The sequence below is a fragment of the Arvicanthis niloticus genome, chromosome 20 (assembly GCF_011762505.2).
Source record: "Arvicanthis niloticus isolate mArvNil1 chromosome 20, mArvNil1.pat.X, whole genome shotgun sequence".
NCBI classification, from domain to species: domain Eukaryota; kingdom Metazoa; phylum Chordata; class Mammalia; order Rodentia; family Muridae; genus Arvicanthis; species Arvicanthis niloticus.
This window is the reverse complement of record NC_047677.1, coordinates 6,241,915-6,267,099: the sequence shown is the minus strand read 5'-3', so window position 1 is coordinate 6,267,099 and position 25,185 is coordinate 6,241,915. Positions and strand designations below refer to the sequence as shown.

Below are 25,185 nucleotides of genomic sequence, written 5' to 3'. Positions count from 1 at the left end.
CCACAGGGCACATAGATTTGAGGACTAAATCACAGCTACCCAGTGGCAGGAGGCAAGTATTTGTAAGTGCTTGTAGTCAAAGGCAGTTTCTGAGCTTACAAATGTTTACCAAAATGATCTCACATGTCATTTAGAAAACTCTAAACTGCATCTATATAGATGTATATGAAAGAATTTCCTTTCAAATACAAGGATTCACATTATATTCCTTTCAATGCTGTCCCCATTATATAACTTTAGCTGTCAAGATCTATAATACAAAACCAAGCCAAAGAGACCAGAGTTTCTGCCATCTGCTAAGTTTAAAACAGACTACCGATCCCAGAGTTGTTCCGACGGTTTCTAACTACCATGTTTCTAACTAACTCAGATGAAACAGTTAAGACTAAACAATTCTTACCCAACCTATAATATTCTTCCTCAGCATCTGGATTCAGCCTTTGGGTATTTCATGACACACTGTTACAAGTCACAGGAGCGACTCAGAACCCATAATAAATCAAAATATTTAATGTGAATGAAAAAGAAAACATTTATTTTCCTTCAAATCTGATCAATACCACTTTAATGGGAAATATGTCATTTTTATTTACAGGCTAATTAAGAATATGAAACTCAACTAGATATAATACAATTATCATAAATCATCTTATATGTGAATCAATATATTTTGTTTTAAAATATGAAAACAATATAAGCCCACTGCTGTGGGGACTATTCCAGCACCATGGACAGGTTGTGTTATTTGTTTAATCCTAATCAACAGACTTGCAAGCTCTTCATCTCTCTTAAATTTAATTAAACAATAATCCCTCACCCAAATGTGTCACTTCTGTCATGTCTAGATCAGAGAACTGCAGAAGACAATTTTGCACAATAAATGTGAATATTCTGCACATACCCCTCTCATGCTCTATTCAACACGTTTCATTGTGATGGCTTTATAACAGCTTCCCCCACCCCCATCTTTTGGCTTTGTTCAAGAAGATTCAGTGTTATATGGGCATCTTTCCTATGAATGTGAAATATAAAAACTACTTTTCACTTAGCACTCTGGGAGAAGTCTGACTACCTTGTTTATCCCTAGAGAATACACATTCTGAAGTGAACTCCCAGCTGGGCCTGGGGGAATACCAGGATGCTCTCAGAGCAGCCACTGTGTTCTCATATGCTTCCAAACCAGAAAGCAGAGCTGTAAAGACTGACCTGCAGAACCATAAACTACTCTTCCTAAATATATTCGGTACCCATCCCACACAGTCCCTCATAGCCAATGCACAAATTGTGCTTCCACATTTGCTGTGAAGATCTTGAAAAAAACTCAAAGGGTTACAGCTTACATTTCCTAGTGATTCAGTCATACTATAGAAGGCATATAATCTCTGAAGAAAAGGGAAAAGAAAATGGCCATGGTCATTCCCAGGCAAGGTTGAAAGCATATAAGCACAACATGGCTTCAGGTCAGAGCAAAAATGTTTTCAGATCTGTTACCATGGATATTTTTTTCTTAAATAAATACACTGGCTACCACCTACTTTGAAGGTCCCAAGTCATGCATTGGGGTATGTGTTTGGAGTGGGAGGAATACATGAGGAAAAACAATTTTTCTTTTAAGAGGCCTAGCCTGTTAGGAGCAAACAGTAATATGTAATGTGTTTATTCGTTTGTACAATACTAACCTTGTTTACAGGCAATGTTACACTACAAGGTATCTCAGCATCAGTAACAATATACATACGAAGTGCACTTCTAGTTACCAGTTACCATGGTGATTCTATGAAGAATGAAACCACCCATAGACCAGAAATGAGCAACAGTTAAAAAGTAAATTTATAAATAGCAAAATCACAAAATAAAGTATATACAATTTATAGATTTAACTTTGAACAAATATATAATGCATCTGGGAAAAACAAGCATACCAAGACAGAAGATACTGCTATTGTAAAAGCCCTATATGTGTAGGCTTTTCCACTTAAGATTCCCTTAGGTATAAACCCTTTAAAACAGTGACTTAGCAAAACTCACACCTCTTTAAATACAGTATTTTGACTTTGCCCAGCAGGGTGCAATGGTCAGGAAAGAAGGGAGCAGGTCCTTTGTGCTTAGTTCTGATACAAGAGAACTAATACACTTACAGAGTCTGCACACGAGTATTGCTTTAAGTCAAACATATACTGATATGAAAATCAATAAGCTCAATGTATCGAAATGTCTTTACCTCAACTTGCCCACCTTGACCCCCCGGCTTTTTGAATGATTGGCAAGTCAGGTACTTAAAGCCACTGCTGTTTGAATACAATGTATTTCATGACATAATAATGTTCCTGATATCACAAGGCAAAGCCTGGGAACAACTCAAACATGTGGATTCCAGATGATTAACCCTTGGGACTAAACACTAACAGTGTAATGCTCCAATACCATGCACACAGATCAACATAATTGAAGACAGGCATTTTCCACTCGTCTGCGTTTCCTTTAAAAATCCAAAGTCAAATGCACAGTAACTCTTCTCAAACCATTTCTAGAGCAGCACTGATTGATGCAGGATTGCCTAAAGAAAACCATTTTGTACTGCAGTTGAGTAAACTGGAGAATGAACTCATCATAATGATTTAGATAGTAATTAATTTAGACATCAGGAATGTACAATACACTTAAAAAAAAAACCTGAAACAAAATTTTCAGTTAAGCAAAAATGTCAACCTAGATTTTTGCAATTCACTGAGTCAAGTTCTGTCATCTGAAATTCCACAGTTATCCTTAGGGAATATATGGTATCATTTACTCTGCTGTATTTAAAGGGTACTTAGAAAATTCCAGTTAGCACGGTCCTGTTAAATAGGAAAAGGAGCCAAATGAAACAGCATCCACTTGGCCTGTAAGAGCCTAGTAATATCCCTTTGGGAAACACATGCTTTGGTGCTTAGATTCCAGGAAACTCAAAATTGCCTTCCATGCAATAGCTAATTAAGGTATACCACAGACAACAGGGGTTTATGCACTTAGAATTGTTCACATGAAGCCCTGAGGTTCCCGCCTTTCTCTAGGCAACACACAGCCTCCCTGATCTTGTGCAGTCTTTGTCACCATCTTCTCTAGTGCCCCACATTCCACGAGTCTGACAAGCAGTGTATCTGGGATAGATTAGTAGGCCTTCTTCTGATGCAGGCTGTGCAGATGAGCCGCTCTCGCAGCAGTGTCGTCCAGAGGGCTCTCACCCGAAGCCCCCACGTCCCCATTCTCATGTGCATCTCTCACTGTCTTCTTGTTATACCCTGGGAACAAGAACAGAAGAAACACCACATATTTCTGGCTGAAAATATATCTAAGTTTTACAATTTTACTAAGAAAAAATGTTCAATGAAATTATTAGCAGTGATATAAGGCAAACTAACACTGCTCTGATCAAATTAATAGTGCTCATAGGAATTCCTTCAGGTTATAGCAGATAGAAAACATCATATACATGTTTAAAGGATTAGCTATTGAAGCTACCTGGAAGTTGTGAAATAAATCTATCCAGTTTTCTAAAAAAATTTAGGGCTGACATACTAGGTTATAAAAATCCAACTGTATTTATACAATTATCTACTGAAATACAAATATTTTAACTTTAAAATTTTGCTTCCATATTGTTTTAACTTTAGTTCATTGAACTATATGCTAGTTGACTACTAAACAATCCACTAGCAAGATAATGTTTAGCTAAATATTAAAATAAATGATGGTTCATTTACCTAACATCTGACAGGGTTGTAGGTGAATACGATTGACTGTGAAGCCCATTAAGTAAGCTTAGGAAGAGCTGTATTAAACAGTCATCAATAGCTGTATTCTAGCCATGTGTGGGGGTACATGTGTGTCATTTCAACGTTTGGGCAGCTGAGGCAGGAAGATCCCGTGTTCAAGGACAGCATGGTCTACTCAGTGAGTTCCTGGCCAGCCGAGGAGTCCTAGGAAGACCTCAAACCTACCAAAAATAAATGTTTCCTTGTCTGACTCACTTAATAGTAATATGCTGCATGACATGCTTTTTTGCTGAGTTATACTTCATGTTTTAAGTGTTTGCAGTTTACATAGGTAAGAAAATTTCTCTAACCTCAGCTATTAAAAAAAAAAGTAAGGAATTTTTTGTTTGTTTGTTTTCCAGAAAGGGTTTCTCTGTGTAGCCGTGGCTGTCCTGCAACTCACTCTGTAGACCAGGCTGGCCTTGAGCAGAGATCCACCTGCCACTGCCTCCTTAATGCTAGGATTAAAGGTTTGTGCTCCTCACCCCTGCCCCACCCCTGCCGCCCCACCACCATCTTGGAACAGGCTTTTTAATACCCACGACAGTAAAATGACAATGGGGCCATGGGAGAGCAGCTCAACACTATAGGGTTCTGACAAAAATGTGACAATAACCCACCCCCCTATCCTCCCCCCTCATCTGAGACAGAATCTCACTGTGTAGTTCTGGCTGTCCCGGAACTCACTTTGTAGACCATGCTAGCCTCAAACTCAGTTTCATCTACCTCTGACTTCTGAGTGCTGCTTGCTATTTATTTTCTGACATACACGTGCTTTGTGCAGTGTGCTGGGTCAGTGACATACACGTGCTTGTATCTCATCAAGTGGAAGAATAAAACAAAATGTACACAATCAACTGGCATTGGGGCGTAGGCAAAGAACACTGAAAACATAAGGATGAAAGAGTGGGCAGGGCCCGTGATGTATGCCTGTGAAGGCAGCACTTGGGACTGAGGCAGGAAGATTTGTAAATTCAAAGCCAGCCCAGGCTATACAGTGGGATCCTATCTCAAAAAAAAAACAAAACAAAACAAAAACAAAAAAAAACCAAAATAAGCAATGTATTTAAAATTTAACATTTAATAATAAAGTATTAAGTTTTATAGCTTTATCCCCAAATGCCAATTTTATCTAAAAATAAGCTGGTACTGTTTCATCATGGTATTACCAGGAAACGCTCCTCACCCCACAGCCTCTCAAAAGGTCCCAGTGACTCCCAGTCACCTATGATAACTTGAAAAACATTGCTCTACCCAAAGGAATTTGGTACTTTTATAAGTACCAAATTAAAAATCTTGAGGGTCCTATATTATAATCTGGGTAATGATCACAGACATCAATTTAACCACTAACCCACAGTTCCTATACTATAACTCCTCGTGATATGAGAGAAGAGTCTTCATTAAGACGTCTGTACTTTAAAGGGATGTTGGGTTTTGTTTCAGAGTATAGAAAATTTGAGTCTTCTTTGTTTTTCAAGCATCTTAGCAAATATTAACTAGAGAACATGTAAACCAGTGGAACACAGTAAAATTGCAGGACTTTTGTTCTATATCATTTAACGTTACTGAAGAACACTGAGGCTTTTACATTAAAATATTATTAGTAAGCCAGGTGGTGGTGACGGCTGTGTATACCTTTAATCCCAGCACTTACGAGGCAGAGGCAGAGACAGGCAAATCTCCAAGTTCAAGGCCAGCCTAGTCCCTGTCTCTAAAAACCAAAGGAAAAAAGACTATTAATAATCAATACATTCATAATAAAATTTGGAGTAATTTTTACCTTGTAACACTTTCATTTCGCCACTGCTGTCTTTGCAACTAGCACCAGAATTACCACTGCCTTCTAACTCGTCAAGATACAGACGGTAGCGGTGTCCACTCTCATCTTCATACTCTACATTTTCATCATCAGAATCCACTTCAGGAGCCACGTAGACTACTTCAAACTCAATCTCTCCTCTCTAAAACAGGATGGACACAGAAAGTCAAGTCACTGTGATCACAACAGAATCCCCAGGCTTTAGGAACAGGCACTGAGAGCAGGAGAGGGCAGGTACTGCTCCTTTTCAGTCAGGCAGGAAATTCTAGACTCTTAAGAGGTGCAGAAAAGGGAGGCCGCATGGGCCAGACCACTTCATGGATCTCTACAAAGAAGTTCCTTCGACTGATCAAGGCATCCACTCAGACAGGTCTGAGGAGACCAGGCTAGCCTTGAACCCGCACATAGCCAAGCATGAGCTTCAGCCCCTCATCTCCCTGCCTCCACCTCTTAAGAGAAGGGATTACAAAGTGTTTAAAAATAAATTTCTTTTTACTGACAACAGTGTTATTAAAGGTATTTATTTAGGAATAACAGTAACTACTATATTTATTGTATAAAAATCATAGCTTTTTTTCCTCTCTGCAGAGCATCCCATTTGTCTCTTTTTAAAAGTGAGAAGCCTTGATGAGCAGGGACGAGAAGAGGCAGCTTTCCCTAGAGCCCGAGCAAGGACAAAGACACTGCTGTGGCCGGACATTCTTTATTCCTTTCACTACACTAGGCTAGATGTAATACTTTTACTGTTAGCTCCACTATGCTCATGCAGCCTTGTCTGTGATAGCCAGAAGCTGGAAACAACCAAGATGTCCCACAACAGAAAATGGACACAGGAAATGTGGTTCATCTACACAATGGAATGCTACTCAGCTATTAAGAATGAGGACATCCTGAGTTTTGCAGGCAAATGGATGGAACTAGAAAATATTATCCTGGGTGAGGTAACTCAGACCCAAAAGGACATGTGTGGTATGTACTAATCGGTAGATATTAACCAAAAAAAAAAAAAAAAAAAAAAAAAAACCCAAAAAACAAAAAACAAAACAAAAAAAACAACCAACCAAACAAAAAAACCAAAACAAAACAAAGTACACAATACCCAACATACAGTCTACAGAACTCAAAAAGGTCAACAAGCTGAAGGGCCCATGTGAGGATGCCTCAGTCCCACTTGGGAAGGAGAAGAAAGCAATCACAAGTGGGGAGGGAGGCACCTGGGAGGGAAAGTGGACTGGGTTGGGGAAGAGTGAACATGATGTGGTATTGGGTGGGGAAAAAGGACTGAAGTCCTGAGGCCAGCAGAAAGAACGGAAACAGGCAACCTTGGGAGGCAGGAGGTTGGGGCTACCCTCTAGAATGTACCAGAGACCTGGGAGGTGAGAGACTCTTAGGACTCAAAGGGAGGGGCCTTAGATGAAATGCCCTACAGTGGGAAGAGGGAACTTGTAGGGCCCACTTCCAGCAAAAAGACAGGGCATCAAGTGAGGAAGGGGGTTGCCATCCCACAGTCAAAGGCTCTGACCCATAACTGTTCCTGTCTGAAAGAACTGCAGGGATGGAGAGGAGCCTGAGGAAAAAGAAGGTCTAGCGAAAGGCCCAAAGTGAGATCAAGCTCAAGGGGCATCGAAGACAGTGACTTAGACCAGCAGACTTTCTTTCTAGAAAAGACAGGCTATAATTTTCAGAGTCATAAACACAAAGCTAGGATGTGGTGATTGTAGTCTCAGTAAATGACAGTTATAACTTGGAGACTTTTTTAACTTAAATGGTTTATAATTCTGTACTTGAGCAATAAGTTGGGTTTTTTTAATCTTTTATTTATTTATTTTTTACACTCCAGATTTTACTCCCTCCCTGTCTACCCTCCGACTGTTCCACATCCCATATCTCCTCCCCGCCCCTTGTCTCCATGAGGATGTCCCCACCCCTGACCCCCACCCAACCAGATCTCTAAACTCCCTGGGTCCTCCAGTCTCTTGAGGGTTAAGTGCATCTTCCGGCAGTCCTCTGCTGCAGCGACTACTCTTGAGGAATGTGCTACAGGCCGGCTCTGGTTTCTTCAACACTCCACACTGACTACCTGCAGCTCCTGTACCACAGCTGCCATTCACCCAGTTCTCCTGCTATAGGAAGGAGTGAATGTAACTTTTCAGCAAATATGATCAAATAACATCTATAACCTTCAAAGAATAGAAACAAGTTCGATATCAGTTTTAACGATATAAAGAGAAATCACCTGCTGGGAAAGTATGGTTACAGCTTCTTTATGCTTTGTGTCCCTTAAGTTGACTCCATTTACTGCCAGAATAGCATCTCCAACGTGCAGCCCTCCACATCTGTCGGCAGGCTGGCCTGGATGGATCTCAGAGATGAGAATGGGAACACCATGCTCCTTCCCACCCTGGCGATACCAAAGGAAGTAAGTTACTTTATATTTTATAAAATGATTGCAAATCATCTTACACACAAAACATCTTAAAAATTCATCACAGCCAGGCAGTGGTAGTGCATGCCTTTGATTCTAGCACTCAGGAGGCCAAGGCAGGTGAATTTCTGAGTTGGAGATCAGCCTGGTCTACAGAGTGAGTTCCAGGACAGCCAGGGCTACACAGAGAAACCCTGTCTAGAAAAACCAAACCAAACCAAACCAAACCAAACCAAACCAAATCAAAAAAAAAAAAAAAAAAAAAAAAAAAATCATCACAATAAACAGAGAGTCTTTGTAAGAATGGGGGGAAATTGTACTCACTACCAAAGAGGCACCTCTGAGTACAATGACTAAGATCATAGGGTTTTCTAAAATCATTATAGACCCTAAAACTAAAAGAGCCTAAAACAACTACAGTAGCTTCATTTCTTAAACAATAAAAACAAGTTATATACTAGAGTTCCACAGCACTTTGAGCCATCTTGTGGTCCCTTCCAAAGCACTTTTGTTAAGTCTAAATTGTTATGTATTGTAGTGGTTTGAATAAGAACGGCCCCATAGGCTCATCTATTGAATGCTTAATCCCCAGGGAATGGAACTGTTTGAAATGATGAGAAGGATCTGCAGGTGTGGCCTCTGTCAGAGTAGTGTGTTACCAGAAGTGGGCTCTGAGTTTTTGAAAGCTCAAGCCAGGCCCAGTGTTTTTCCCTCTCTTGGCCTTCAGATGAGGACACAGGTCTCAGCTAATGATGTAGTGCCATGCATGTCACGATAATGGACTAAACCTTTGAAACTATAAGTCAGCCCCAGCTAAATGTTTTCTTTCTTAAGAGTTGCCTTGGTCATGGTGTCTCTTCAGAGCAATAGAACAATAGAAGAGTGACTAAAATATGTATAATAAGACCAATACTTTATGTACAACCAGGATTTTTTTTTTTTTTTTTTTTTGGAGACAGGGTCTTTCTATGTAGCTCTGCCTGTTTTGGAACTCAGTATGTAGACCAGTGGCCTTGAACTCACAGATATCCACCTGGCTCTGCTTCCCAAGTGCTAGAATTAAAGGTATGTGTCATCATCACATCTAGCTTTAATGAAGATAAGTTTGCAAGAGAAGTACCAATTTCTGAAATGTAAAAAAATGTAATATTGAAATGAAGAAATACAATAATTGGTTGCTGTCACTTTATACAGCTTATGTATGTTATTTCTACTTTAAAGGTTTTATTTTATTTTATATATAGGTGTTTTGCCTGCATGCATATCTTTGTATCGTGTTATTGTCTGCTCCCAGTTGTATTGAAATGTTAAACTACACTTCCCAAAGGGACACTAAATTATAAGCTTTCTTTATACACAAAAGGTTTTATGCAAAAGTACTGCTGCTTAAATTTTGAAAAATTCAGTTATTTTGAGCTATATCCAGACACTTTGTTCCTCCAGATGATGCCCAACAAAGGAGCCAGTTCCCACCAGACAAGCGCCATAAGGAGACAGAAGCACTACTTCTTACTGTGATAGAAATGCCCAGGCCTTCGTGATCTTCCTTAAGGAGGAGGACTTTCCTAATTGGACCAACTCCCTGGCTTTTCTTCAGAGAGTCTTGATCCTTATTGCAGGGAAAAAGAAAAAAATAGTATTATTTAAATAAATAGCAAAGCAAGCAGAACGCATGTTACTAACTTGCCTTTAGAAACATTATTAATCTCCTGGTACAGATATACACTACATCAATTAAAATGCTAATAGAGTAAAATTTAGAGATGATTTTTTCACCTTTTGTAAATACACACACACACACACACACACACACATATATATATATACACAATAAGACATTATAAGATTACCAGGAATCTATTAATAAATAAGTATTTTCAAGGAATAAAGTAGTAACCATGTATCTTCACTAGAAAATATCTTTAGAGATTTCTATAAATGTTAAATGATTTTCAGAACTGACAATTTTTTATCGGCCTGAACATTAATTACTTTTTATTCCCTAGTGTTCTACAATCTACCTGCTAAATAAAGTACCTTATTCCATTAATTGTTCTTTCTTTGACCTTCCTCACCTTTTTTATTTTTAGTTCAAACCTAAGATTGTTTTGCATGCTAAGCAAACACTCTGCACTTGCACTGACCCCACTCAGTTCCCTCTGGTATCTTTGATCTTTTTCTTTCTACTAAACTCCTTTTCAACTCAGCAAATAAATATATTCTAAGCATCTTCCAATTTTAAAACTCTGACAAACCAAATCCCCAAACCCAAAGTAAACCAAACAAAGAGAGGACTCCACTCAGCATCCTCTCATCTTCCCCTGTCTTTTTAGTCACTATCTTCTGTCCTTCACACATGCGTCCTTGTCTCCCACATTACTTTACTGTGGTTAAGACTTTGTCCCAAGCCTGAAATTTTCTTTATGGTCACATGTAAAAATATTGCTGAATCCAATGAACACTTTTTAGTCAACTGTACTAGAATCCTGCAAAAGGTTGACAGGGGACAATAAACACCCTGTGAAGCTCACTCTGTTCCTCTGTTGTTCTTACCTACTTTCTCAGGTGATCTAAGCTGACCGTACCAGGAGTCTTTCTTTGTGAACTCTCTTCCTCCACACTGAGTCTCCTCCTTGCCTCCTATTCCTGGTTAGTTTGTGCATGCTTTCCTTGGCTACTGACTTCCATCATTTCAATGACACCAAAGAATACAGCTTGCCTAATATTTCTGCAACTCAAGACTTCTTTCCTGAATTCCATTCATACACCCAATTGGATGGATTTTTTTATGTCACACCCAAACCTCAAACACTGCCTGTCTAGAACTGATGCCATCTTTTCTCCTACAGACCTTCATTTTCCTGTACTTCCTTTATTAGTAAAAGCCAAAGTACACTTGGCTTAGCCAAAGCAAAGCTTTCATCTTCTCCTTAACTGTTAGTTGTGAAGAACTTAGCTCAGTCAAGCGCCCTCAATGGAATGCTCTCCATGCTGCCCTTCCTTCCCAATGTTACTTCCCAGGCTTTTCTCATTGTCTCCTTGGATCACCACTACCCTTCTGACGGAGGCAGCTGGGCACATCACCACATGACTGTGTTCACTATTTTATTTAAAAGGCTCATAACTACCAAATTAATGTAAGACCCCTATAGTGAATGTAAAATAACTCTGATCTTCTGGCTGACTAGTTAGCTGCTGTCACAAAGCTATCTGAATATGCTTTGTCACTCTGATATGCTGCCATACCAACTACTGTGTCCCCCTCCTAGCCTGTTTCTCAGACCTACCAGACCTCAAAGTTAATAGGGAGCGTCGGGCTCTGGAAGACAGTGACATATCTATGCACCGTGACCCTGTTCTTCACTATGTGCTATCATTCTTCTTATAATAACTTCTGTGGAGGCAACGCATTACTGTGCTATTTAAAGCTGCGGTGGTTTGAATGAGAATGGCTCATGTATTTGAATGTTTGGTTCCCAGCTGGTAGACTATGAAGGAAGGATTGGGAGGTGTGGCCTTGCCTCTCTCTGCTTGCTGTCTGTAGGCCAGGACGCAAGCTCTTAGCTACTGTCTCGGTGCCATGCCTGCCTGTCCACCCTCGTCCTCTCCATCATGGTGCTCACAGACTAATCTTCTTAAACTGTGAACAAGCCAATCAAATGCTTCCCTTTCTAAGTTGCCATGAACACAGTGCTTTACCACAGCAACAGAACAACAGTAATTAACATAAAGGCCATGTGTATCTGATATTAAAATACGTGAATACGTGAACCACTGGGGAAAAGTCAGCTTCTTATAGTAAACTACTATGGTTAAAGTCTGTATTACCTAATGAGCATTTACCAAAGCTCCTTTACAATGGTGGCTATGGAATGGAAAACTGAATACAGATTTTTAAAAATTCTATCCTAATTGAAGGCCAAATAAATGTAAATGTTATTTCAGAATCTGTGTTTGGGGGTGGGTACCAAAAATTCCTTTGAAAACTTCTCCCAGATATAACTTATCACAGATAAGTTTATCATAAATTTAAGCACGCTCAGTCATGATAGAGGAAAACTTTGAGATATGATCTAAAGTACAGCAATCTGTGTTTGCTGGGTAGGGCTGTTTGAAGAAACACCACTCTTAGAAAAGTCTGAAAAAAAAAATTCTTTTGGGTAACTGAACCTCTTAAGTATGTAACCTGTAATTAAGCCAAACTCCCTTTTCCCTCATTAATTAAAGGTTCAAACACTAATAGAAGGAAAGAGAACAGAGGAGAGGAGATCAAGCCAGGAGGAGGCAGAGTGGGAGGGGGACATACATGGCCTGGGGGTGCTTGCATGGGCCGCTTCAAGTCGTTGCGCCCTCTGCAGGCTCTGATGACTGTTTTGTGGCGATGCAAGTGTATTTCAGCTTCTAACTGGTTCCAGAGCTTATCGTGAGCAGGCCCCTTCATATCCCGTCCCAGCAGTTGTATTTGTTGGACCCTTCACATGAGGAAAAGAGAGTAGTTTAGATTAACCTTATATATTTGAGATGATTCAAAAGAATTACTAGCTTAAATAGCTGCTGATTTTTTTTTTTTTTTTTTTTTTTTTCCGAGACAGGGTTTCTCTGTATAGCCCTGGCTGTCCTGGAACTCACTCTGTAGACTTAGGTACTTCCCAATGTCTCTCAAATTTGTACAGATAAACTGAAAGAGACAGATATCTTTTAGGGGAAAAAAAGCTAAACATTTTTTAAAATAAATAAATGAGAACTCCTTTAATTATATACTTAATTTAAATATACCTAAGAAAACAATTGTTTGAGATTAATGGCAACATATTTTATCTCTTATATAACTGAATTCAGTGCACTATTAAATAGAAGCAGTTAGATAACACCGACCACATTAAAACATTTCTTTTAATGATAGTTTATTTTTATAAAGTGATTATTTAAGTAAAAAAAATCATCAAAAAATTTGTATTTCAAAATGATAAAAGGTACTTGCTTCAGGGCTGGAGAGATGGCTCAGTGCTTAGGCGCACTTGACGCTCCTGAGGAGGACACGGTTCCGTTCCCAGCACCCACATGATTACTCACAACCATCTGTAACTCTTGTTTCTGGGGATCTCACCCAGTCCCCTGACACCCAAGGCACGGAACACCCAAGCTGTATATACAACACACAGGCAAAATACTTGCACATGTAAAATTTAAAAATCTAAAAATAATTTAAAAAATCTTTTCTTCATCTCAGTTTTTAATAGAATATTAAAATGAATATAAAATGGTTTGATACTAGCACATCATCAAAGTTTGTGACTATGTCACCTAATAAGATTAAAGCCAGAAAAGGGGGCCAGAAAAGACCAAAGAATTCCTCACTGTTGACCACATGAGCATCGCCTGTTGCAGAGTCAAGGCAAGAAATAACAGAAAGGCGCTGCTCTGCAGAGTTTCAGGCATCTCACTGTAAGTTAGTATCAGTTTGTACGTGTGGATAAACATATCTGCTCTAAACAATGCTGCTGACATTAAGCCAACGATGTTAACCTATAGGTATGCATAAAAATAAGGGTGAAAACGTTTCACTTGTAAAAGCTGAGTCAAGCAGAGCCATTTTTACGCACCTGCCGGCCAGCTCCTTATCCAAGTACTTGGCAGCCAACCTCGCCCCGTAGACTTCGGCCTGGAGCACGGCGATGTGCCTGCGAAGAGCCTCGTTCTCCTTCCTCAGCAGCTTCACCTCAGCTTCCAGTCGAGCTTCTTTTACCTTTTCTGTTTTATTTGCTTCAAGCTCTCTTTCCTATTGCAATTTTAAGAACATAATTTTATGACAATGTCTTTATGATTCTACAGTCAGGAGACTATGCTCCTTAAAAATACACATAAGCACAGCATGTAATACAAACAATGAAAACATGGGAACCAGGGCTGGGACACAATGGATCTAGCCGTTTGTTTTATTTGTGTGTTTGTGTGTGTGTATGTGTATCTGTCTCTGAGTCTGAGTGTGTACCACATGTGTGTGGTCTGTCCACAGAAGCCAGAGAACAGACTGGGTCCCTGGGAGCTGCAGTTACAGGTGGCTGTGAGCAGGCTGATGGGGAGCTCGGTCCTTTGGAAGGACAGCAAGTGCTCTTAACTGCTAAGCCATCTCTTTAGATGATAATTCTTTGGTTTTTTTTTTTTTTTTTTTTTCCGATAAAGCCTTGGTTCAGGCTGGCCTGGAACTCATTATATATATAGCTCAGGCTAGCCCTGAACCTGCAATCTTGCATCTATCTCTCATGTGCTAGGATTAGAGATATAGAAAACAATGGCCAGCTGAATTTCCTTCTTTAAAAACAATGTCTTTGACCTTCCTTTGGATAGCTGCATGCCACAATGGTTACTGACATTGAGAGAAGCAAGAACAATCTTCTTTAAGCAGGACACTGAGACTACTTTCTAAAAATGGCTGAAGAAACCAGAGTTCTATAAAAATGATAAGCCACACGTGGCAGCAGGAGGCTGAAGTGGGAAGGATGCTACGTTCCTAGTCACCTTGGCTACACACAGAGTTGCAGGTTAGCATTTACACACTGGCCTACCTCACTGTCCCATTCTAACCTCTCAGAAACACTGTTCAGCCGTGTGGAGAACCTGCAGGTACTATGTTAGAGCTAGATTTTAAGGGAGACCATCTTCCTTTTGCCGCCTATGATGTAAAATAGTCATCCATTTTCAGCTCTCATAAAAGAAGCCTTCTATGTGAATCTACAGTATTAGAGGACACACTCCCACAATCATCACCATTAAGTTTTTACTCTAAGTTCACAAGAATTAATGTTCAGTTTTCCCTGAGTTTACATAGTGTGTTTATGCTCACAGACCATGGGTTCAGGATTCAAGTATCAAACGGGCAGCATCAAGTCAAAGCAAGAGTGCAAAATGGAAGGCACAAAGTCTTGCCCAAAGAAAAGCAAATTCCAAATCATATACACACTAGGTGTGGCCAAGCGCACCTCTTCTGAGAGTGGACTAGAAGCCTCACAGGTGTTAGTTCTGAATCAAAATCAACCAAACACATCACACTAGCATTTATCCTGATCGGGATGCTCTTGCTGACTTACTGACCTACAGAAATCCATAACTTAGAAAAATATGGTTATATTTTCACACACATTTCATGGGCTCTATCCATACTAGCAACTTTATTAACTGAGCTTCATTCCCAGCCTGAAGACCACAATTTCTTTGGTGTACAGGTATAGAAATATTACTGTATTGAGCTAGCTAATGAAATCTCAGATGCTTATGAGGCCACCACTTTTTTTTTTTTTTTTTAATAATTCAGACTCTTAAAGAATCTGACAGTCATTGAAACTTACAACTCATGAAGCCAGCCAGCCATAGGGATCCACACACCTTTAACCCTACTACTTAGGGGACAGAGGCAGGCAGATCTCTGTGAGTTCAAGGACAGTCTCCCATGAAAAAAATGTTGGGCTGGAGAGATGGCTCAGAGGTTAAGAGTGCTGGATGCTCTTCCAGAGGTGCTAAGTTCAATTCTCAGCACCCCACATGGTGGCTCATAACCATTTATAATGAGATCTGGTGTCCTCTCTTCTGGAATGCAGGCATTTATGCATATAGAACAGTGTACACATAGTAAATCTCTAAATAAAAATATGCAAACACAAATATGATTAAGGCAACTGATGAGAATTACTTTAAGATTTAAAGATAATTTGTAAGTTTGTTTCCTGGTTAACTTTTTTGTATTAGGTAATAAGCAAGTTTATTTCAAGTTTCAGACTGATGTATCTTCAGAAGTGGTAGAGTCCTAAGTCAACTGGAATTTGATTAGCCTAGGATAATGGGAAATACACAAAGAATTTATATATTGTTATTGTCTAAAATACTTTCTGATAAAACATTTAAAACCCAGTGTTTTTAAGACTATACCATCATTTTCACACCTACCAAGAGGTCCTAACACATGCAATGGATGAGTGAATATGCATGCACACTCTATTAATGGGAACAAGTTCAAATAGAAACTTGAAGGGGCAAAACCCAGGTCTGTTTACTACATCCCCAATAACCCCATGTGGGTATGTTTGCCAAAGTATACATGGGAGCACGTTACAAGTCCCAGAAGTTGTCAGAATTGATGGGCTCTGCAAACAATGGCTGTAAGTCACAAATGAAAAGTAAGTCTTTAGGCACATGCAGTGAGGAAAGCACAACGGGCACCCCATTTTCAGCTATCTGAACCCTGAAAACTGGCATTAACATCACTACCAAATACAAAGTGTGACAACAGCTAATACATAAAACATCAGAGCATTTCAGCAGGACACATTAAGGCAAGAGAAACGACAGACTTACCAGATCCTCCACAGAGTGGACAGACTTCAGATACAAGAAAAAAGTTTTATAATTAGAAAACCATCGAACAAACAAATTGTCTAGTGGTATTATCATTACAAGGAAAATTCCCTCATATTGAGTATCAGTTGGGTAAAGCTCATTAGCATAAATATACTTTCAAATCTATAAACAACAGTTATAATAATATTACACTAAAAGTTTTAAAGTTAAAATTAGTCAATACAATTGGCCCAATATTTATTTCTCTATAGCATCAATGAAAAGTTAAGGAATTCTTTTCTAGTGAAAATGTAAAATGTTTCTCAATGTTAATCACATAGCTTGTCTTAGTCAGGGTTCTCTAGAGTCAACAGAACTTATGGAATGTCTGTGAACACAGATTCATGGCCTTCAGTTTGTGAGGTCCTCAGGAGAAGATAAATGCTGAAGCAGAGTCCAATGAATCAGTACATGAAAGCATTCAAACAAAATTAAGAGCAACTAAGTAAAACTTAAACATGTCTTACACTCCATGCTGTCTCATGGTCTATCTCTCCTAAGCTTTATCTTTCTTATTGCTGACTTCACATATTTAGCCAAATGTCCGGCACACAGAGTACACTGAATCCATAGGTGGGACTGAAACAAGTCTTACAATGTTTTTTTCTACGTAAACAGACAGTTCTAATTAAGATGGTTATGGCTAGTGAGAGGGACCTCACAATGTGGAGACGACAGAATAGTGCAGCAGTAACGCTTACACCGTACTGAGAGCTAAGAAACATGGCAGCACCTAACTACACTGTCCCTTTCTCTGTATTATCAGCACTCCAACCTACCCAGATGTATGGACTAACACAGAGCGAGGGGCTGACAAAATTACTAAGGAGATTTAGTCACTGAACCTTGTTTACAAAGGCTAACACAGTGAAGAAGTTTTGTATCCCTCTTTAGATTCTTCCTACTCCTAACTAGACACATACATGAGGAAATCCCAAGGCTGGAACTCATCTGCTAAAAATGGCAGAACACAACCAAACAAGAACCTCAACTCCTAGTACACATAGAGTGGTTGCACCAGTGTTGAGATGACTGTCTCAGGGTTAGTTGAGGAAGAACCAACAAGACTATTCGAGAACAATCTCAATGCTACTAAGGATTTCTGCTACAGCAGCTAAATTTAACTCCAACAGACAGCAGAACAAAAACTTATCTTTAATAACCTTTAAATATACTTACACACGTATTTGAAACTAGAGTATTTTTCTCTTCTATCAGGTGGGTACTGATCTTATCAGAGGCTAGTGGTGTATATGACCATAAACTTTCTATGGCCTGAATTCTCCCCATAAACACATTTTATAATTGTAACTCTATTAGAAATCACCTCTCTATCCTCCAACACACACATTCACATCCTGCTTTACTTACCAATTTTGCCTTAATGGCACCAGAGTCAACACTTGGTCCGGTTTTGGCATGAAGCTGAAGCTGAGTGGAGTGCAGCTGTAAGAGCTGGTCGTGGACTTCTTTCTCCAGGACAACTTTCTCTGCTTGAGTTTCTGTCAATTCAGATCGCAGATCCACCAACTGTGCCTTATAAAGCAATAGAAAACATCAAGGGTTCTTAATTTTCTTTATTATTCAAGAAACAACAGATAATCCTTGAGATGAAAACCTAAACACTGACTGTTAGCACACCAAATTGTCCATCTAAACTAACAAGGAAGACTGTCGAGACAGATGTTCGGAGGGTAAAAGCACATGCTGCCACGCCTCTGATCCTCAGGATCATGTGCACACACAAATAAGTAAATAAAAATGTAATTAAAGTTAAACTGACCAGAAACCAAGAGGGAAAACGTAAGTGGGCAGAGAACCCTACTCTAAGTGTCTTCCACTAACACAGGTTACTTCCACTTTACATGGCTTACATTAACAAAGCCTTTCAAAGCTGTCTCATCTTTATCTTCAAAGCTTTTAAATTACAGAAGTGTGGGACACAAGTTCATCTGCTGGTTCAGACAGTATGTATTATGGTGGTTTACTAACATGAATACGTTAGTGAGGTTCTGTCTTCAACCCAGAAACTATCAGCCTGCATTAGACTTCTTAACTTTTCCCACTAGCAAAACTCACTCATGCAAATAGTTTCTAGTCCAAGCTGCCTTGAACTGGCTATGTAGTGAGGATGGCCCCCGAACTACTGATCCTTCTGCCTCCACTCCCTGGGTGCTCAGATTGGAGGTATGTGTCCATGCTCTATTTATGAGTGCCTAGGGACTGAATCCTGGTCCTCATGTACGCTTGGGCAATTCCTCTATCAACGGAACTACACCACCTGCCTGGTTTTCTTTACATTTCATTGTGTATAGTCCCTGCATATGGCACTATGTCATATCAAGACATTTTCCTAAAGCATGTATTTATCATGAGCTTATGCCTGCCCTCCACTTCTCTTTCTTACAACCCTTTTCACTGAATGTTTACACAACCTGTCACATAGTTATAGAAAATAAATACACTCTTCCTAATAAATAATAAATTTATTTTAAAACAATCATTATGATTTATCATTAAAGATCAAGAATAATTTGCATAACCAGGTATACTTATTAATTTTTACATAATTCTTGGCTGAGGGTAATATTTAAGGCACAGGTAGTATACTTAAGCGTAACTAGGAGTCCATGGGCCCCGTGTGGTTGAGGACAGCTATGAATGCAGCCCAACACAAAATGGTAAACATACTTAAAAAAACACAAGGTTGGTTTTTTTTTCATGGTTCTCAACTGTGAACTTCATAGATGACAACATGTTTGTCACAAGGTTGGCCAAATCTTAGGTAGAGCACCTTCAACATTTTCCATAATTGATTTGGTAACTGTCGATGCAGAGACTAAGGTTCTGCACGCAGAAATATGCTTAGGACTATTTCAGAAGTTGTTGGAAATTCTTTCCTAAGCCAAAATTCATTTAATGATAAAAAAAAATCAATAATAATTATTATTATTTTTAAGATTTTCATTTATGTGTGTGGTCTAGATGTGTATATGTCATGTGTACGCAAATACCTGATGAAGCCAGAAGGTACTGGATTCCTGGGAGCTGGAATTACAGTTCGTTATGAGCTACCTGAAGTGGTGCTAGGAACTGAGCCTGGGTCATCTGAGAGAGCTGCAAGTGTTCTTAAATACTGAGCCATCTTTTCAGCCTCCATAATACTTATCCGTTTATTTGTGTATATGTAAATATCTGTGTGAGCACTGCAACCTGTGTGTGGAGGTCAGAGGACAACCTTGGATGTTAGTCCTCCTCCCCTTGACCTTGAGGTAGTGTCTCTTGCTTGCTGCTGCATTGCATATTCCAGGGTATCTACCCTTGAGCCTCTGAGGAATTCTCCTGCCTCTGCCTCACATCTCACTCCATAGACACACACCACTATGTTACATTGGTTCAAGAGATCTAAACTCAAAAGTTGTGAGGCTTACAGCAAGTGCTTTTCACCTGTTGAACTATCTCCTTGGCTCAACATTTTTTTTTTTAAAGGAAACTAAAGTCAGAAACTCAAACAGCAATTTCTGAGCTCTAACAATCCAACACAATCAAACCAGGGATATACTAATGTGAGTTTTCCATGCTAAAGAACATATCACTCCTAACCTGCATCTTGGCCTGCATGCTTCTATCATCAGGACTGTGTGTTGCAACCGTGTGCTCAGTGTAAACTGCATGTGGAATCAGAATCAAGGCTGCTATGAGGCTGTGTGATCCAAGGGCAGGCACTGCCAGAACACCTTGGATTCAATGTGTTTGGTTTTGAATTAATTTTTGGTTGCTGCACATTCAGAAGCCGTTTTTACTGTTCTCCAATATTTTGGGAACCTCACATTCAGTTACATGACCTCATATAGCAGCTCAAACCTCATTTTAGGGAACTGTGGCTGTTTTTTTTTTTTTTTTTTTTTTTGTCAGAAAATTACCCTTTGTACTGTGTAGCAATTGTTTTAAGGGCCAAGTGCTGAGATCACAGTGCGCTTAAGCATCGAAGCTGACTGCAAGTTTTCAGTTATGGCAGAAAAGCCCCTCAAGACGGCTTGCTTACTCATTCCACCGAAGCGTTCCATTTCTGCACAGCTGACATTGTTTTACCAATGTCAACTGCACACGGCCATCATGTTTGCTCTGCCCAAGCGCCTGCACTTTTCTATTCAACTCAAAAGAATTTCAAACTTTAACTTTCAATTTAAAAACTAAAAGGCCAGAGAACTATACTGTCACAGAAAAAAACAAATATATGTAGTTCATACAGAATTAGCTTAGCTCCAAGGAGTCAATTTACAGGAACAGCGATTGGCTGCCACGATAATTTTAAAAATGGAAATAAAGAATTTTATAATGTTAGAAACATTATTAGGAAGACTTGCAGCATTGTGCAATACATTCAAAAATAAAGTGTAAATCAAAGCAAAAACCTTTCCGAAGTGAAGCCATTGATGCAAATGGTTAAGATTAAGATAAGAGCTTACTTAGGAGGAAAGAAGACAGGTCTTAGGTATGCTGATCTTGGTTGTAAATTACAGTATTACCTGAACAAGAACTGTCTCGTAAGAACACCAGAAAGAAAGAAATACAAAGCTGAGGTTTGCACTGGGACTAGGAGCAGATATACATGCATTAATACCCTAACACAGAGCTCCATGGAGAATGCCAAGGACATGGGCTTGGGAAATGACTTGTCAGGGACGGTTGAAGAGAGAAAAGAGAAAAAGATACTGTGCAAGGACATCAAATCAGAATGTGTAATGACAAAACTACTGTCACATGTGATGGTTAGTGTTAATTGCTAACTTGACAGAATTTAAAATTACCTGGGTGAGATGTATGTGTGTATGAGTGATCTTGATTATGTTAATTCATGTGGGAGGACCATCATAATTGTAAGTAGAACCATTCTCTGGGTAGAGGAGCTTAGAGTATAAAACGAAACAAGCAAGCAGAGAACTGCTACTTGACTGTGGATGCAGTATGACCAGCTACCTCAAGCTCCTGCTGTTATGACTGCCCCACAATAATGGGCTATAACATGGAAATGTGATACAGATGAGAATCTTTCTTCCTAAAGTTGCTTCTGCCAGAGAAGAAATTTTTAGTTTTTATTTTGCTTATTAGTAGTATCAGAGGGTACGGTTATGTGGAAGGAGGTCAGAGGAAAACTCTGCCAGTTGTTTCTCTCCTTTATCTGACATGAGTTCTGGGATAGAACAACATCAGCTCTTCAGGCTTGTGTGTCAGGTGCCTGTACCCTGTGAGGCTTTTTTGTTGTTGCTACTGTTTTTAGACAGAGTTGGTATAGTGCTGGCTGGCCTGGAACCAAAAGACTAGGCTGGTCCTAAATTCACAGAGCTCTACCTGTCCCTGCCTCACCAGTGCTGAGATTACAGCCCCATGTGTGGCTCCTGTCAGTTTATTTTATCACAGAAAAGATCAAAAAAGAAACAAAGGCATTGCTTTCTTTCCGTCCTGTAGATGCCTCTATCAGTCAGGCCTTCTCATTCTCTGTCGTTGTCACTGTTGGTGGTACTGAGGCTAGAACCCGGGGCCTTGTGTATGTCAGGCAAACACTCTAACACTGATCTACGACCCCAGCCATCCCTTCCTTTTTATAATTTTATTATAATTTTGTTCAGTATAGTTTATATCAGAGCAATGCACAAATAACATATTAGCAAAAATAAGTGTATCTATTTATTTAACAAGCACACAATTTTTTAAAAGAGCAGTCTTTTTCTTTTAATGTTATACAAATGCAAATGCAGCACACATTGACTGTCTGGCCTTTTACATCGAGAGTGTGTTTAAGACTCATTTATACTGTATTTTCATTTTATGTGATTTTCACTAAGACACAATTTGTCAATTTCTTTTACTTTCAATGGGTACCCCTTTTGATGATAAACATGATACTGTTAAATACTGAGTCTACTTTTCTTGACTGTATCTAGGAGGAAAATTCTGGGTTACAAAACGGAAAGTTGTTTTGTGATTGGTTCCAAGACTCTTGTAAATGTCAAGCTCTTGAATGCTCTCAAGTCCCTTACATAAAATGACTGATATTTACACATAACCTATGTACTCCATATACCTTAATTCTCTAGATCAGTTATGTAAATGCTATGAAAATAATTGTAGTGTACTTTTTATTTTTCTTTTAAATAAACTTTATTTCCTAAAACCAAAACAATATAAACAAATCAAAACATCACACACCCAAATTAACTAGACTCAAAGTCTACACAACTCAGTGAACTTAAGAACTGATAGAAACTGGCATTAGGACAGAAGTTGTGAAGGTTAATGTTAGAGTACACACTAGAAGTGAAAATTCTGGGTTCTGTGATATTTCTACAACTGACTTTTAAAGGAACTACTGGTGCGTTGATTTCCATACTGACTTCACAGAGGTGGCACCATTCTGTATTCCCGCCAACAGTATATGTAGACAGGGTAGAGACAGGAGGATCCCTGAAGCGGATTATCTGGCCAGCTCAGCTTAATTGATGAGTTTCAAGCTCAATGAGAGACCATATCTCAAAACCAAATAAATAAAGACAGAGGGCTGGGGAGATGAGCAGGTGTGTAGAAGTGTTAGCTGCACAAGTCTGATCTGGGAGTTTAATCTCAGAACCCTCATAAACAGCCAGATGTGGAAGAATGCAGCCACAATCCCCGTACTCCTGAAGAGAGAGAGGAGAGAGGAGAATCACCTGTAACCTAGAGGGAGAACTAGCTCGGAGTACGTAACAGCAGCAGAAAGAACAAGACAGAAATCTCCTCAAAACAAGGTGACAGCAACCTGATTCAGGGGTGGCACATGTCGTTAATCACAGCACTCGGCAGAGGCAAGCCAAGTTCTCTGAGTTTGAGATATAGTGAGTTCCAGGCCAGCTAGGGCTACACAGTGAGACCCTGTCTTGAAACACAAACAAAAACCAAGGTGGGAGGTGAGACCTTCCAAGGTGTTCTCTGACCTTCAAATGAAGACCATGACTTGTGCCCACCTATCCATAAATAGATGGTATGATTTTTCTTAAGATGGAGAATGGTCAACACCACACACACACACACACACACACACACACACACACACACACACACACACACCCATACCTAACTCATACATACAGAAAAGGAGATTTGGTTGAAAATTTCTAAACTCCTGAAAGTATACCCCTGACATTTTGAATCTTCAAATTGTTTGGTGTGACACCCACACCCACACTGATCTGTCTAGAGTCCCTGTAGCCTAGAAGCAGGTCTCTGGCCCGTGACCTGCCTGCTTCAGTTTTCCAGTCAAAGGAACAGTCTCTCCCTTTGCCATTTGCTGGTGACTTGTGTCTGGCCTCCTTGGAAACGCTTCTGCCATATGGGAAATGTTCCACACGAGACATGGGAAGGTCCTGCTATTTCAGCCCACCATATTCTGGAGTTTGTGAGGGTACCTTCATACATAGTTTTGTTGGAGAGTCTGCCTTTAGGTTTTGTTTGTGATTTCAGTTTCCCTCCTTTAAGTTAAGGTTCTTTAATCAGTCTTCCTTAGATCACAAATTCTCACTTCCTACTTTTATTTTAATAGGAAAGCTGTGATATTTTAGACTAACACTGTGCAACAGAAGCAGCCAGACATCTGATTTAAATTTTTCTGAGAACTACATTAATAAATAGTGGCCAGTGAGATGGTCCAGTAGGGGTACCTGCCATCAAATTGATAATCTAATTCATACCAATTTACTATACTAATTTATACTAATTGATAACATCTGAGGGACCCACATGGTGGAAGGGGAGACCTGACATGGCACAAAATGTAAAAATATTTTTTAAAAAAGTCAGGTCTGGGTGTTTGCACATGAGTAGGAAATAGTAACAATTAGGGTCTGGAGGTCAGACACAGACAGACACACATACCCACATATCCACACACCCACAAGTAAAAAGGTGAATAAAATACATTTCTGTAGTATGGTTTATTTAATACAACATATATAAGCATAATGGCTGCAACACTTCTTTACTGAGTTCTTACTTTCTATGCTATCATTAGGTCAATTATGTAGCTACGTGTGCAGCATATCTAAATCAGAATCTGCCATATTTCAAGTACATACAACAGCCATATCACACTAGTGGACAAGACAATGCAGTCAGATCTAGACTATTCTTACGCAAAATTTGAAATTTCATTATGATTTAAATACTTAAAGATAATAGTAGGGCTGGAGAGATGGCTGAGCAGTTAAGAACACTGTCTGTTCTTCCAGAGGTCCTGAGTTCAGTTTCCAGCAACCACATGTTGGCTCACAATCATCTCTACTGGGATCTGATGCTCTCGTTCTGGTATGCAGGTGTACACGCAGATAGAGCACTCAAAGAAGAGATTCAAATGAAAACTAGATCTAATTACCTCCAAAAAGGACAAAGAAAATAGGGCTATGAATGAATGGGTCTTCAATTTGAAAGTCATGTATTACATGGGTTCAATTAAGCAAAGTAATTACCTCACATTTGGCTAAACATAAAAATACTAAGGCTGGAGAGATGTCTCAGTAATTAAGGTCACTGGCTGCTCCTCCAGAGGACCCAGGTTCAATGACCAGCATCCACACAGTGACTCACAACTATCTGTAACTTCAGTTCCAGGGGATCCTATGATCTTTTCTGGTCTTCACAGGCACCAGACATGCATGGTTCACAGACATAAAAGCAGACAAAACAACCTTACACATAAAATAAAAAACAGAAGATGCAGGTAT

The 25,185-nt window shown here is 39.4% G+C and overlaps 1 protein-coding gene across 2 annotated transcripts in view; it reads right to left on the bottom strand.

Moving 5' to 3' along the window:
* Positions 1-1,625: 1,625 nt before the first annotated feature.
* Positions 1,626-25,185, bottom strand: part of Gopc (golgi associated PDZ and coiled-coil motif containing) — a 36,375-nt gene continuing 12,815 nt past the window's right edge. Inside the window, exons 2-9 of one of the 2 annotated variants that reach the window (XM_034524471.2) lie at positions 17,804-17,968; positions 16,391-16,414; positions 13,645-13,820; positions 12,348-12,513; positions 9,555-9,650; positions 7,853-8,017; positions 5,578-5,758; positions 1,626-3,281 (exon numbers count right to left, since the gene is read on the bottom strand). In XM_034524471.2, coding sequence (XP_034380362.1) covers positions 3,151-3,281; positions 5,578-5,758; positions 7,853-8,017; positions 9,555-9,650; positions 12,348-12,513; positions 13,645-13,820; positions 16,391-16,414; positions 17,804-17,968 — 1,104 coding nt within the window. In that variant the 3' untranslated portion in view covers positions 1,626-3,150. The remainder of the gene's footprint in view (positions 3,282-5,577; positions 5,759-7,852; positions 8,018-9,554; positions 9,651-12,347; positions 12,514-13,644; positions 13,821-16,390; positions 16,415-17,803; positions 17,969-25,185) is intronic. The other variant, XM_034524472.2, reaches the window with a different exon arrangement.